General features: G+C 45.1%; 1 protein-coding gene across 7 annotated transcripts in view; it reads right to left on the bottom strand.

Annotated features, from left to right (window-relative positions):
- KCNIP4 (potassium voltage-gated channel interacting protein 4) overlaps positions 1 to 13,527 on the bottom strand; it is a 929,844-nt gene that overhangs the window by 70,748 nt on the left and 845,569 nt on the right. For all 7 annotated transcript variants that reach the window (XR_012250673.1, XM_073646875.1, XM_073646862.1 and 4 more), the window contains exon 3: positions 3,211 to 3,280. Coding sequence is in view for 6 of the 7 variants with exons in the window: in XM_073646875.1 (XP_073502976.1) it covers positions 3,211 to 3,280 (70 nt within the window). In the remaining variant the exon portion in view is untranslated. The remainder of the gene's footprint in view (positions 1 to 3,210; positions 3,281 to 13,527) is intronic.

Here is a 13,527-nt window from a genome sequence, read left to right as displayed (position 1 = left end):
AGCACAGGGGTTCCCAACTTGTAGCTCGAGAGCCACATGGGGCTTGCGGGCTCGTGATGTGTGGCTCGCGGCTGTCTGCAAGCTTGGTGCATTAGCAGATCTCTAGATGGTGACTTTTGTGTATAGCCCTTCACAGAAGAGCAGATTTGGATGGGGGTAAGATAGGAAACCCCGGAGCTTTGCATACTGCCTTGGTGTGATTTCAGTGGAAAAGCTTTGGCTGTAATTATACCGGTAATAGGGGGCTCTGGGTGTCACTACTGTGAGTGGTGCAGTAGCTGAATGTGACTCGCAACCCTCTCTCAGAGCTGAATGTGGCTCGCAAACCGCTCTCAGAGCTGAATGTGGCTCTTGACCCTCTCTCAGAACTGAATGTGGCTCGCAACCCTCTCTCAGAGCTGAATGTGGCTCGCAACCCTTTCTCAGAGCTGAATGTGGCTTGCAACCCTCTCTCAGAGCTGAATGTGGCATGCGACCCTCTCTCAGAGCTGAATGTGGCTCGCAACCCTCTCTCAGAGCTGAATATGGCTTGCAACCCTCTCAGAGCTGAATGTGGCTTGCAACTGTGGCGCCCCTGAGGGTTCAGTCGCCACAGAGGTACTACACCTCACCCAGAGGTGTGGTGTCTCTGTCTCTCAGGTAAGGAGGGAGTACTGCCCGGAACCCCAACACCTGCATCCAACACTACACTGCTCCAGGCCGGCTGGAAGGGCAAGATGCAATGTGTTTTCCTGCTGTGCCCTGACCCTGGCTGGAGTGGGGGGAACCCAAAGGTACGGGGGAACCAGTAGTGGGTGTGGGTGGAGAAAGTAGTTTAGGGGAGCACTGTAGAGTGAGATATATAAGGGGAAGCCATCTTAGGGTGGCAGGAGAGTCGAGTAGAGGAGTCAGTGGTGAACAGTCAGGGAGCAGAGTCTCTTTAGGAGTAGGCTCCGTTCTAAGGAAGGGATCCCAGGGGGTACGGCGAGTGCAAGACGGCACCCATACGCCCCGAATCTGTCAGAAGACAGAGGGATCGTAGGCCGCAAGAAGGGGACCAGCCCCTGGGCCAGCCGTGTTACTCCAAGTCTCGACTGGGAAAACCGGAGGCTTCTGGCTTACATAGTCAGTTGCTGAAGCCTCATTCTAATCACCGTGAGGGTCAAGCAGGTCTGGGAACTTCGACGAGACAGGAGGGACTTCAGAGCACCTGGATTGAGAGTGGGAAGCGCAAGGCAGGAGGGAGAAAGACCCAGCGTGAAGACGGTCTAGTTAGGAACACGAGAAAGTTGGGTTCTGTCAGGTACTCCTGGTCTGCCTGAGGAAGAGTTGAACCCCTGCCTGGTGAACGCAGCGCGACGTGGGAGGCCGACAACTGTACAGTGCACCAGTGGAACTGTTATAAGAATTGTGAGTAAAAACTCGGATGACTGCACCGCACTGCCTCCGTCCCTTCTTTAATCTGCACCATCTCTCACTCCCTGCAACACAACGCCCAGCGCAACCTTTCACCTCCTACACTGCCCTGGAGCTAGCTCTACCTGTGGAGAGCCACACCATCCCTGCTGCCGTAACACCAGCTCCAGAGGACTGCTCCGCAGTGGCGGCACCCTTTAGCCGCAATCCACAGGTGGCGTCACGAACTTTCCAAAAACCCATATAAATACCCCCCTTTTTAATGACCGCCCTGGGTCACGGACCGGGCCAGCCACCGTGATATTCCCCATACCGGCATCCGTAAGAGGCCCGGCTGACGAGTACCCCACGGCCCAGGGGGCGCGTCACAACCCTCTCTCAGAGCTGAATGTGGCTTGAAACCCTCTCTCAGAGCTGAATGTGGCTTGCAACCCTCTCTCAGAGCTGAATGTGCCTCGCAACCCTTTCTCAAAGCTGAACGTTACTCGCGACCCTCTTTCATAGCTGACCATACTCCAGTTGAGAATTTTGTTGGGATATGTATCCCCAATTATGTCCATGACAGGTAAAGTTCCAGCGACCTCAAAGATCTACAGGGGTGCTGGACAGATCTAGAGCTCATGCAGACAAGCGTATAAATCGGACGTGAGCTACCTGATTTTTGATCGCATACCACACAGTCAGCACATTGACCCGTGTTATTCAATAGTGCTGTTCAGGTGAAGGATTTTTCTCTCGTCCCGACTTTCCGTGAGAAAAAAATCGCAGCATACATTACCTTCTTCCAAGTCTCGGATGGGACTCATCCATTCAAGTCTATGGGTGCATAAAAAAAAAAAATCGGATCCCAAACAAAACATCTGAGTGGCATCTGATTTTTACAGATACATTATGATAAGGCTACAATAGGAAACTGTATTTGATACTTTGCATTTTTTATGAAAACAGATAAGACACGGATTTTACATTTGACGTCACTCGGACATAAAAAATGGGCACACGGATGAAAATTAGAAAAAAAAAGTCAGCTTTCAGGATGAATTTCTCATATGCTCGTCTGCAGAGGACTAGTGAATAGTGCAAAACCACAAAGCACACCTAGGCAGGACTGGCTGTGGCAGGGACAGCTCTCAATAATGTAGAAGCACAAGAGTTATGGGTAAAAGTTTACAGTGACTATGGGTGCAACCAAGGGGATGCAGATCACACTTCAAGGTGCCGGTAAGGGATTAATCTAAAACTGATGAAGTGGTTGGCCTTCGACTAAATGTAATACTCATCAGAATGTGAGCTGTAACCATCAAGTACATTGTGCCATGTTTTCTGAACTGTAACTATCAAGCTTGCTATGCCTCTGCACCAGAAGAAAAAAGAGGTCACTTGTTTGCTCAAAATGTCTGTCTCTAATGGCCAATATAATGTCCGTGCTGTCCATGTTTGGATCCACAGTAATGGCCCTACACAAGTGTAAACCCGTCCTTATTATAGGATGTCTTAGTGATATAGATTAAATATAGAGCCAACATGGGGGAAAAAATCTGTATTCTATATGATAGCGGTCCAGATTTTATACAGCTGTCTTGATTCTTGTTCTGTCTTATCTGAGGAGCACATTCTGGAGGATATAATAAGCACATTGAAGAGTATTTAGCACAAGTGCTGCCAGTGTTACTGCCGAGCATCTGCTGTGTTCATCGCGGGCATATTGTTGATTCATGTTTGTGTTGCACTTAGTCGGATATTACTGAGATTGCAGCTTACATTACACTTCGTGGATCTTAGCTGTGAACTGCAGAGATATAAAGTACCACTTACCTCCCTGTGGGAAGAACTGAGCGTAAATGTCTTTAAACGTATCTTCATTGACAATCCCACTGGGACATTCCTGGAAAGGAAAAAAAAAAAATTGGTAGAGATGAAATATGTTGTGTACTGATTTTCCTGACACTTGTTTCTTTTTTTAAAATACATGTCTTGTCATATTTTACATTTCTCCTGGGCTTGCTACAGAAACTAAGGGAAGCAGATGAGTAGGAGATAATTACATGCATGCGGGCTGTTATGTAGACATACACAGAAGTTGGAATGCTCAGGGATGTGTGTGGGACTATTATTGTGTATTTTTCCTCTATGTACACTTTTTTTTATCACCATGTCATTTGTAAAAAAAGGTAAGGAGTTCATGTATTGCAAAACGTCAGTGATTGGCAGCAGCGTTGACATATCAGGACGTCATTGCTGCAGAAGGAAGTAGAGACTGGCGGGTGACCAGGACCATTATGCTTCACATACAGACACACCCGTGATTGGAAATACACTATGTGGATAAAAATATTGGGAGAGACGCCTTAATAATGGAATTCAGGTCTTTCATGCAGTGCCATTGGCACACGTGTATAACAATTGTGAAAGAATGGCTCATGGAAAAGAAAAAAAGTCATCAAGGCTCTGCTGACTCGATAACTGCTGAGTCTAAGACTCCTTTGGTAATAACATCAGCACAAAAATTGTGCCGGGAGCTTCATGGCATGGGCTTACATGGCCAAGCAGTTGAATGGAAGGCTTCCATCACCAAGCACAATGACAAGCATCAGATGCACTGGTGTAAAGATGGCACCACTGGACTCTGGAGCATTGGAAATGTTTTGCGGAGTGATGGATCACACTTCTCTATCTGGAATCTGATGGGCGAATCTGGGTTTGGCAAACGCCGCTAGAAAGTTACCTGCCTGACAGCATTATCCCTCCTCCACCAATCTGTACAGCTGGCACAAAGCAAAGTTTTTCATTTTATTTCACGGGTTGGCCTAGGCTCATGGTTACTTTGAAGAGAAATCTTAATTCTGTAATCCATCAACATGCAAAGACATTTTGGACTATTGTACAGTATTTTCCAACTTTATGGTAACAGTTTAGGGACGGCCTTTTTCTGTTCCCCATGACTGTTCCCAGCAAACAAAGCAGGGTCCATAGAGACATGGGTGGGAGAGTTTGGTGTGGAAGAACATGACAGAGCCCAGTCCTCAACTCCATCCAACATCTTTGAGATGAATGACAATGCTGATCGTGAGCCTTTCCTTCTCCTCCAACATCAGTATCTGACCTCATATATGTTCTTCTGGATGAATGGGCAAAAATTCAGTGCAGACCTATAGAGACCACAGTTTAGATTACCAACAAACTAATGCTCAAATGAGCAGGTTTTTCTATCAACAGCTTATTTCCACAAACATATATATTGGTCTCTGCTCCTGTTGTGCAGAGTGTTGGGCAATATGCTGTTGCATCTGTGAGTAGTTGGGGGAGAATTCCATGAAAAGTAATACTAGTGAAAAGTACCTATAAAGACACAAGGCAGAACTATACAAATCTGCAGGAAAACTGAAGTATGAATGATTGCTGACATGGAGCCATCCGAAATGGAAGTGTACTGTGTTTATAAGGTTATTGTGCCATCAAATGTGAGCTGTAACCAAGATCCACATTTTACTGGTCAAAGAGACCCACAAGGACCCAGAGAAGAACTGTCTGAAGTGGTTGGTGCATCCCCAATGAGAAACACCTAAATGGGACAGGCTGTGGTATGGGGTGGCTTCCTAGAAATGCATAAGGGCACTTAAAGTGGTTTTCCAGGCAAAAGTAAAAGTTTCTCAGGTGCATGGATCTGTAAAAGATAAATTAATTGATACTCACCTGAGTCCACCTGAATTCCGATACGTGGTCTGCACTGACACAGGAAGAAGAGATGTCATTGCTTAATCAGCAACAGGACTGCTGCAGACTGTGATCGTCTGTATCAGTCAGGTCAATTAAGCAGCGCATTATAAGAAAAACATCCAATGATGTGTTACTCAAAATCACCTGACCGCTGCTGTCTATCACAAGTCGCAGTGGTCCTGCTGTTGGTGGAAGTGGGACATCTCCTCTTTCTTTGTCAGCGCAAGCCACCAATCGGGTCTTTAAAAATGAGTAACAGCCACTTTGGGCTCAACCCAACTCTTGTTGGACTTGCTGAGTATCTGATGATCCTGGCCATGGTGGACCAGCAGTATGAAATAGAAGTACTGTATACATCATGTTCCAAATTATTATGCAAATGCTATTTTTCTCTCATATTGCTAAATAGTCGATTCAAATGAGTCAGTATAATGTTCAAATATCCACCGTTATGGATATGAATCAAATATTATTGGACAAACCTCTCAATCATAACAGTAATTTTTTTCCAAAACGAAAAAAATGAAAAGCGCACTGTTCCAAATTATTATACACAAATGAGTTTCCAAACATTGTATGGATTGTAAAGATTGTTGAATTTATAGCATTAAGAGGTCACATTTACTGTATTCAAAAGCTTATGAATCAAAAACGTATAAACACCTTCACGACCAATGACGTATAGGTACATCATGAGTCACGTACCTACCTTTGATGCGGGCTCTGGCGCTGAGCCCGCATCTTTCCCGGCACATGATGTGGCGCCCTGCTACGCACAGGTGCCACAGAACCCAGAAGGGTGAATGGATGGACTTCTCCACAAGAGGCCCTCACACATTCACACACCTCCACCCTACCACCTCAGACCACCAGATGGAGCCCGTTAGGGATATATATAGGGAGGGTGGAGCCAGGCAGCTCAGTTTTTAGTCAGTCTCTCAGTCAGAGAAAGAGTGTGCTGGCACTTAGACCAGTGAAGAGGCACACGCTGGCTGCTGTGCTTAGGCGAGCCAAGGCATACAGCACGAGTGGAAGCCTAGTGAGGGCCCTGAGTGTGGCCGAAGGCGAGAGGAGAAGGAAGAAGTAGCGAGGGGGCAGAGGAGCATACCAGGCTCACCCCGAGATATATACCGGACACCGGGTCCGCGCCTACCGGGTCCCTTTATATCCAGTAGGGACCACCGGAACACCTGGAGGACTACAAGTCCCAGGTCGACCAACGCTGACTACAGTACCAGGGCTAGGAGTCACGGAGGCCCCCAGCGTCCAGGGAGAGTGATCTCCAAGCGAAAGCCCTACCACCAGGTCAGCAGGTGCAAGAGAGAGAGACAGTAATTAAGCCAGGCCTAGCTCCAGACAGGTTAGAAGCTTAGCGAGTAAAGCCACAGATCAGAAGGCCCTATACCCGCTCACTGGGGAGAGTCCAAAAGTGCACCCTTCGACCGGAGTACCCTGGACCGTGCCTGCATCATCACCAGTAAAGGTACTGAAGCTTACCCCCGTGTGAGTGTCCGTCTTTCCTCCTGAACCGTGCTGGCCGTCTCTCCCCTGCACCACTCTCCGTTACCCCACGCTGCCCTGAGGCCCGCTCCACCTGTGGGGAGCTGTTCCATCATAAGCTGCCCTAACATCTGCCTCAGAGGACTGCTCCGCAGCGGCGGCTCCCTTTAGCCGCATTCCACAGGTGGCGTCACGAACTCTTTACAAATCCTCTATAAATCCCCTTTTGGTGATCGCCCTGGGCCACGGACCGGGCCAGCCACCGTGATATCCCCCACCGGCATCCATAGGCCCGGACGCCGAGTACCCCATTGCCCTGGGGGCGCGTCAATGACAGCTGATTTAATCAGCTTTCATGTGCCTCTAACAATCTCGGGTGGAAACGCGATCCACCCGCGGCTGTTAACAAGTAAAATGCCGCTGTCAATCTCTGATAGCAGCATTTAACATGCGCCGGCTGGAAGCACGTCACAATACCTACCCATTGGCACACCTGTCAAGTGATAGCGGGGTGCCAATGGGTTGTCATGACAGCTGAGGGTCTGCAGAAGACCCCTGTGCTTGTCATTGTAAATCTCCTATCAACGCCGACCTATGGCCAGGCTTATAGGAGGTCATGATTTCTGTTACAAATATGAAGCACTGCTATGTGTAGCACAGGCGATCACATGATCTCAGCTTCAAGTCTCCTTTGGAGACTATTGAAGCCAGTAAAAAGTAAAAAAAAAGTTTTTGGAAATATATATAAAAAACACCAAAGTTCAAATCACCCCGCTTTTGCCCCATTCAAAATAAAACAATAAAAAAAAATGCAGATATTTGGTATCACCGGATTCAGAATCGCCCGATCTATCAAAATATAAAGTAAATTAATCCGATCGGTAAACAGCGTAACGAGAAAAAAGTCAAAAGGCCAGATTTTTTTTTTTCGCCGCAGCAACATTGCAGTAACATGCAATAACAGGCGATCAAAGCATCGGATCTTCCCCAAAATGGTATCAATAAAAACTTCAACTCAGGGTTCAAAAAATAAGCACTCGCCCAGCCCCAGATCCCAAAAAATGTAGACTCTACGGATTTCGGAAAATGGCGACATAAGCAAAAATTTTTTTCTTACAAATTTCAGAGGAGAGGATATTTTTTTTTTAAATAAAAAAGAACCTATATATGTTTGGTATCTGCGAACTCGTAATGACCTGGAGAATCACATTGGCAGGTCAGTTTTAGTATTTAGTGAACATGGTAAATAAAAAACCAAAAAAATAATTGAGGAATAGCACTTTTTTTTACAATTTCCAGTACACTGTATGGTAAAATCAATGGTGTCATTCAAAAGTACAACTATTCCCACAAAAAATAAGCCCTCAAAAATAAAAAAATTATGGCTCTGGGAAGAAGGGGAAGAAAAAATGGAAAATCGCTTGGGGTTACGGGGTTAACAGGCCAAGTTACAGGTTAACATAGGGCCCCTTCTTTGATATCACCTTCACAATTCTTGCATTCATTGAACTTGGGAGTTTTTGGATAGCTTCTGTTTTCTTTGCAGGATGTCAGAATAACCTCCCAGAGCTGCTGTTTTGATGGGAACGGCCTCCCACCCTCATGGATCTTTTGCTTGAGGATATGCCCAAGGTTTTAAATAGGGTTGAGGTCAGGGGAGGATGGTGGTCACACTATGAAGATCTCTCATTTTAAACCCTTAGCAGCCAATGGCTCAGGTATTCTTCGCAGCATGAGATGGTGCATTGTCACGCATGAAGATGATTTTGCTATGAATGGCACAGTACCATGAAAGAAAGTTTTCAGTCAGAAACTCTATGGACTTTGCTGAGATTATTTTCACACCTCCATGGATCCTAAAGGAGCCTACCAGCTCTCTCCTCGTGATTCTGGCCCAAAACATGACTCCGCCACCTCCTTGCTGATGTCACCACCTTATTGGAACAGGGTGGCCATACGCCAACCATCTACTACTCCATCCATCTGGACCATCCAGGGGTGCATGGAACTCATCAGTAAACGAGACTGTTTTAAGATTACTCTTCATGTAGGTCTCAGGCCACTGCAACCGTTTCTGCTTGCGAGCACTGTTTAGGGGAATAGTAGGTGTGATGGGGCGTGTGACAGAGCAAGCAGGGACTGCAGACCAGTGAATAATCCAAGAAACTTTATTGTGTCACTTGGAGAATATCCCACCAAGCATAGATATAATTCCACAGAGTCTGTAACATGAGAACAGAAACAAATCGACAAATCCAGGGGCTCCACTCAGTAATCCGGCACCAAAGAAAATAAAATGCTGATCCTCCTCAAATTCAGCAGGGTGGGCAAGATGACACAATACCACATGATGCTGATCCCCAGTCTCTAATGGTCCAAGTAGTGGCACCAAGAGCTGGCCACACCAGCAGATCATAGCCCTTCCAAGACACAGCACCAACAACCAGAACCCAAACATGTGTCTTTCATTTTCTACCTTCTTCTTGGGATCAGTCTCCTGGTTGGGTGAAGATACATCCCACCCTCTTAAACACCTGGTACATTAAATTCAAAGATTGAAAGAAGGTCCCTAAAGTCTTATCTCTGGCAGTCTGTAATAATGTGTATCAGGGAGGACCCCTGTACAGAGGAACAAAGACACACATTCCCCCCACAAGATGCAAGATAGGGAATGCCAATTGAGGCTTCATTACATTATACTCCATGGGGTCTAATTACATTATGGTCGATGGCCAACTGGGATAACACATTGTTACAGTAGGTCTATGCACAACTGCAAGCCTCTGTAGGATCCTACACCTTGAGGGTTGCAGTACTTCAGAGTTACCAGCAGCTTCATATTTGAAGCAGCTGTTTGCTGCTTTGCAATGGTATTTTAGTTGCTGCTCTCTTAATACGATAAATTTGTCCAGCAAAAACCTTCCCCATTATGCCTTTATCTGCACGAACCCATCTATTCTCCATATCAGTCACAAATCTCTTCACAGTACAATGATCACGCTTAAGTTTTTGTGAAATATCTATTGTTTTCATACCATGTCCAAAGCATTGTAATATTTGATGCTTTTCAGCAGCAGAGGGATCCTTTTTCTTTTCCCCATATTGCTTGAATCTTTTGACCTGCTTAATAATGTGGAAAGTCCTTCTTAATGAAGCATTCCCATCAAAATTTTTATCTTCTTAATATATTGCAACTATCATATTATATAGCACTGTCTACTTACAATTGCTCATTTTCCCTTTTTAATAACTTAATTCTTCAAACTTCCTTTAGGTCTATGACATCACATGATTAAAAATTGACTAGCTGAATCCATCTAAGCTCTATGTGGAAACAGGAGGTCAATTATCCCTGCATGAGTCATAGGTCTCTGTAAAAATCAATGGTAGAAGGGAGGGGCAGAGCAGCTGGGAAAGGAGTTGAAGAGGGGAATGATTTTTGCAGGGACAAGACGCTTCCTGTTCCTACATAGAGCAGAGAAAATAGAGGAAATATCTGGGTAGAAAGACAAAATGAGCAATTGCAAGAACACAGTGATATATAATATGATGATTGCAATATATTAAGAGAATAAAAACTTCGGTGGGAGGAGGAGGGCTTCTTTAAGTAGTTTTCCTGTAATTGGGCTCACCTGACACCTAATTATTTGAGATTACTTTCAGTCATCCATGAGTTTATTTGACAAACAAAAAATTAAATCTTTAAGACGATTAAATCAAATTTGCATAATAATTTGGATCGCGGTGTACTGTGTTTATAATGCTACGATCAAATGTACAAAGCTCCCAGATACAACATGTTCAGTAAGTGCCAAGCCTGTCCTAGGGTCACGGGGGAGAGCATGACTGTATAAATAGGCTGTTGAGAAAAAATAGTTTTTCTAAAATTTGTTTAACCTCAGGAGTTCTGCATCATCATTCCCCTTACACGGAGATCAGAGGCGAAAATATCAATTCTACCAAAGCAGGATAACACAATATTGTACCGTAAGCAACTACTAGGCTTAGTTTACAAATAAATATATGAAGACAGCGCGGCTGCAGAAAATCAATCCCCTAGATATCGTGAAGCAATGCATTAAGCTCAATTTGCCCTTTACTGTATCTGTGCCCGAGGCTAATGATATAATCGTACTGACAGGCAGCGAGGATTGACAGTAGTTTCGTTCATCGTCTTGGGACGTTTTGATGAAGTCTTCACAGGTGATGCCTCAGAGAAGATATTGATGTGGATAAACCTTTACTTCATCCTTAGTCGTGCACTCACTACAATGTTTTCTCCTGTTTAGTAAGTGAAATCTCTACATTGCCACTTAGATTAGCTTATTTTTTTCAGTCAATCAGATTTATGCACAATTCCGACACCCAACAGTAACCCGAGCTTCTAACATCAGTAAGACAAGGGTGCAGGGGGCGTCACAGGGTGAGCGGGGGGCTCTACAGCAAAGCTTGGAATGGGGCCGCACATCAGTTTAAAAAATGTAAGTGTTAGGGTTATGGTTATTATAGTAAAAAGTCCAGTGCCTAAGCTTAAAGGGGTTGGCATGAAACCCCTTTAAGCTTAAGGCTATGTGCCCACGATGCAGAAATGAAGCAGAAAATTTCCGCTTCATTTCTGCATCTCCTTGCCGGGAAAAACGCGTGCGGAATTTGACACGCTTTTTTCGCACGTTTTACAAGCGTTTTGCCCATGCGGTATTGCCATGCGTTTTCTAATGCATTGTAGATGGCAATTCTGCATGCGTAAACGCACAAATAATGGACATGCTGCGGATTTTTGAGCGCTTCAAAAACGCTGCGGAAAAATCCGCAGCATGGGCATTGAAAGTGCGGAATTTCATTGGGGACCATGAAGGAAGGATTACCAAGCGCTTCCCAAGCGTTTACGCTGCAAAAATTCCGCAGCATAAACACTTGAAAAACGCATCGTGGGCACGGACCCTTAGGGTATGTGCACACGATGCAGAAATTAAGCAGAAAATTTCTGCATCATTTCTGCATCTCCCTGGCAGAAAAAACGCATGCAGATTGTGCAAGCGTTTTTCCTGCAGAGTACATGCGGATCCACATGCGTTTCCGCATGCAGATTGACAAGCGCTTTCCAGGCGATTTTAGCATCACTTGGAAAGTGCTTGACAACTAGGTCACACTATATAAATCCATGCAACCGGCATGGATTTATATAGTGTGACCTGAGAGAATGGTTAAAAATAAAAAATAAATGTATACTTTACCCTCTGATGGCCCGCGCTGTTCTGCTCACTCCGTTCTCCCTCGCCGGCAACTTTGAATTGAAAGACCTGCCTACTTCAGCGTCACGTGACCCGGCACATGACTCTGATGTCAGCGCAGGTCCTTAAACTCACTGCAAAGTGCCGGGAACCAAGCAGGAATGCTGCGCGGGCCGACAGAAGGTAAGTATATATTTATTTTTTATTTTATTCTTTTTTTACAGCTTTTTAATGGTACCTGGGTGTGGAGGAGAGTCTCCTCTCATCCAGACCCGGGTATCATCCGCACATTAGAACGCGCCAATAGCGCAAGTACAAATGCAGTCTTGCGGAATTGGCGCGTTCTAATGCAAGTCAATGGCGGCGAAAACGCCGCGTTTACACAAAATTAATTGACATGTTTACGCTGCGGAAAAATCCGCATCATGGGCACAGCACTTGCTGATTTCAATTGGGGAACATTGCTGCCCTTCTACCATGCGTTTTTAATGCGTTTACGCGGCATTTACGCAACTGCAAAACTGCCGCGGAAACGCATTAAAAACGCATCGTGTGAACTCAGCCTTAGGCTTAGTGCCCACGATGCAGAAATGAGGAAGAAATTTTCCTGAGCATTTCTGCATCTCTTTGGCAGAAAAAGGCATGCAGTTTTTCCATGCGTTTTTGCCATGCGTTTTTCCAATGCATTGTATAGGCAAATCTGAATGCAGAAACGCACAAGAATTGGTCATGTCAGGATTTTTTCTGCGAGTAAAATCCACGCAGAAAAAATCCTGACCATGTGCACAGAACTTGCAGAATGTCATAGGAAGTCATGGGATAAGGTATGCAATGCGTTTCTGCGCTGCAAATCCGCACCAAAAACGCATCGTGGGCACACAGCCTTAAACTTTAGCAACTTGCATTATCCACACGTTGTGTAAAATACAAGTGGAATCTTCAGGGAATTTGAGCAGCAGTGCTGATTTTCCATCTACAGCACATCAGTTTATTCTTTGGATTCTCACTGCTGATTTCGCGTTTACAATGCTCAACAAACCTGCAGCAAAAATGCATGACACAGTTGCATGTAGCTCATACTGATTCTGCTATGAATTTGTCTCTTTCTGCTATGCAAATTGTCTCTTCAGACAGGAACATGACTTGAACTTTACTGCCACCTATTGGAAGAATCCTAAAAGTCAGTATTTACCCTTTAACGAGCCTTCCATATGACCTAGGATAAAAACTAGACTATGAATTTGCAGATGAGTGTTTGCAGCCTTAGACCTGATTAGACTGTATGAGAGGCCTCTGACTGGGGTCTAAGGAGTAACATTTCTCCTTGTGGAGAGTGACATACCTGGCATGCGAGGGTAAGGAGGTTTGTACCCTGTGCAATGCTCCTCTGGGAAATTAAATATGCAAGTTGCCTCTTCAGAGAGGAAGAGGATTTGAACTCTAGTGCCACCTATTGTTAGTAGCAATCCTAAAAGTCAATATCTATCCTATAAAGGGGATCTGTCAGCAGTTTTTTGCTATATAATTTGAGTGCGGCATAACATAGGGCAAGAAAGCTTTGTCACAGGTGTGTCAGATGTGACATACAGTCACCCTGCAGTTGGTTGCAGGACATCTCTTAGTTTGGTATTAAAGACACCTTTTTAGATCTGTCTCACTCTAGGACCCAGCGGCTACCTCCCTC

Source organism: Phyllobates terribilis, unplaced genomic scaffold (genome assembly GCF_046119375.1).
Source record: "Phyllobates terribilis strain yellow unplaced genomic scaffold, ASM4611937v1 Scaffold_1__5_contigs__length_1240528914, whole genome shotgun sequence".
Classification (NCBI taxonomy): domain Eukaryota; kingdom Metazoa; phylum Chordata; class Amphibia; order Anura; family Dendrobatidae; genus Phyllobates; species Phyllobates terribilis.
The sequence above is the reverse complement of the archived record's forward strand: the minus strand, read 5'-3'. Positions and strand labels throughout refer to the sequence as shown.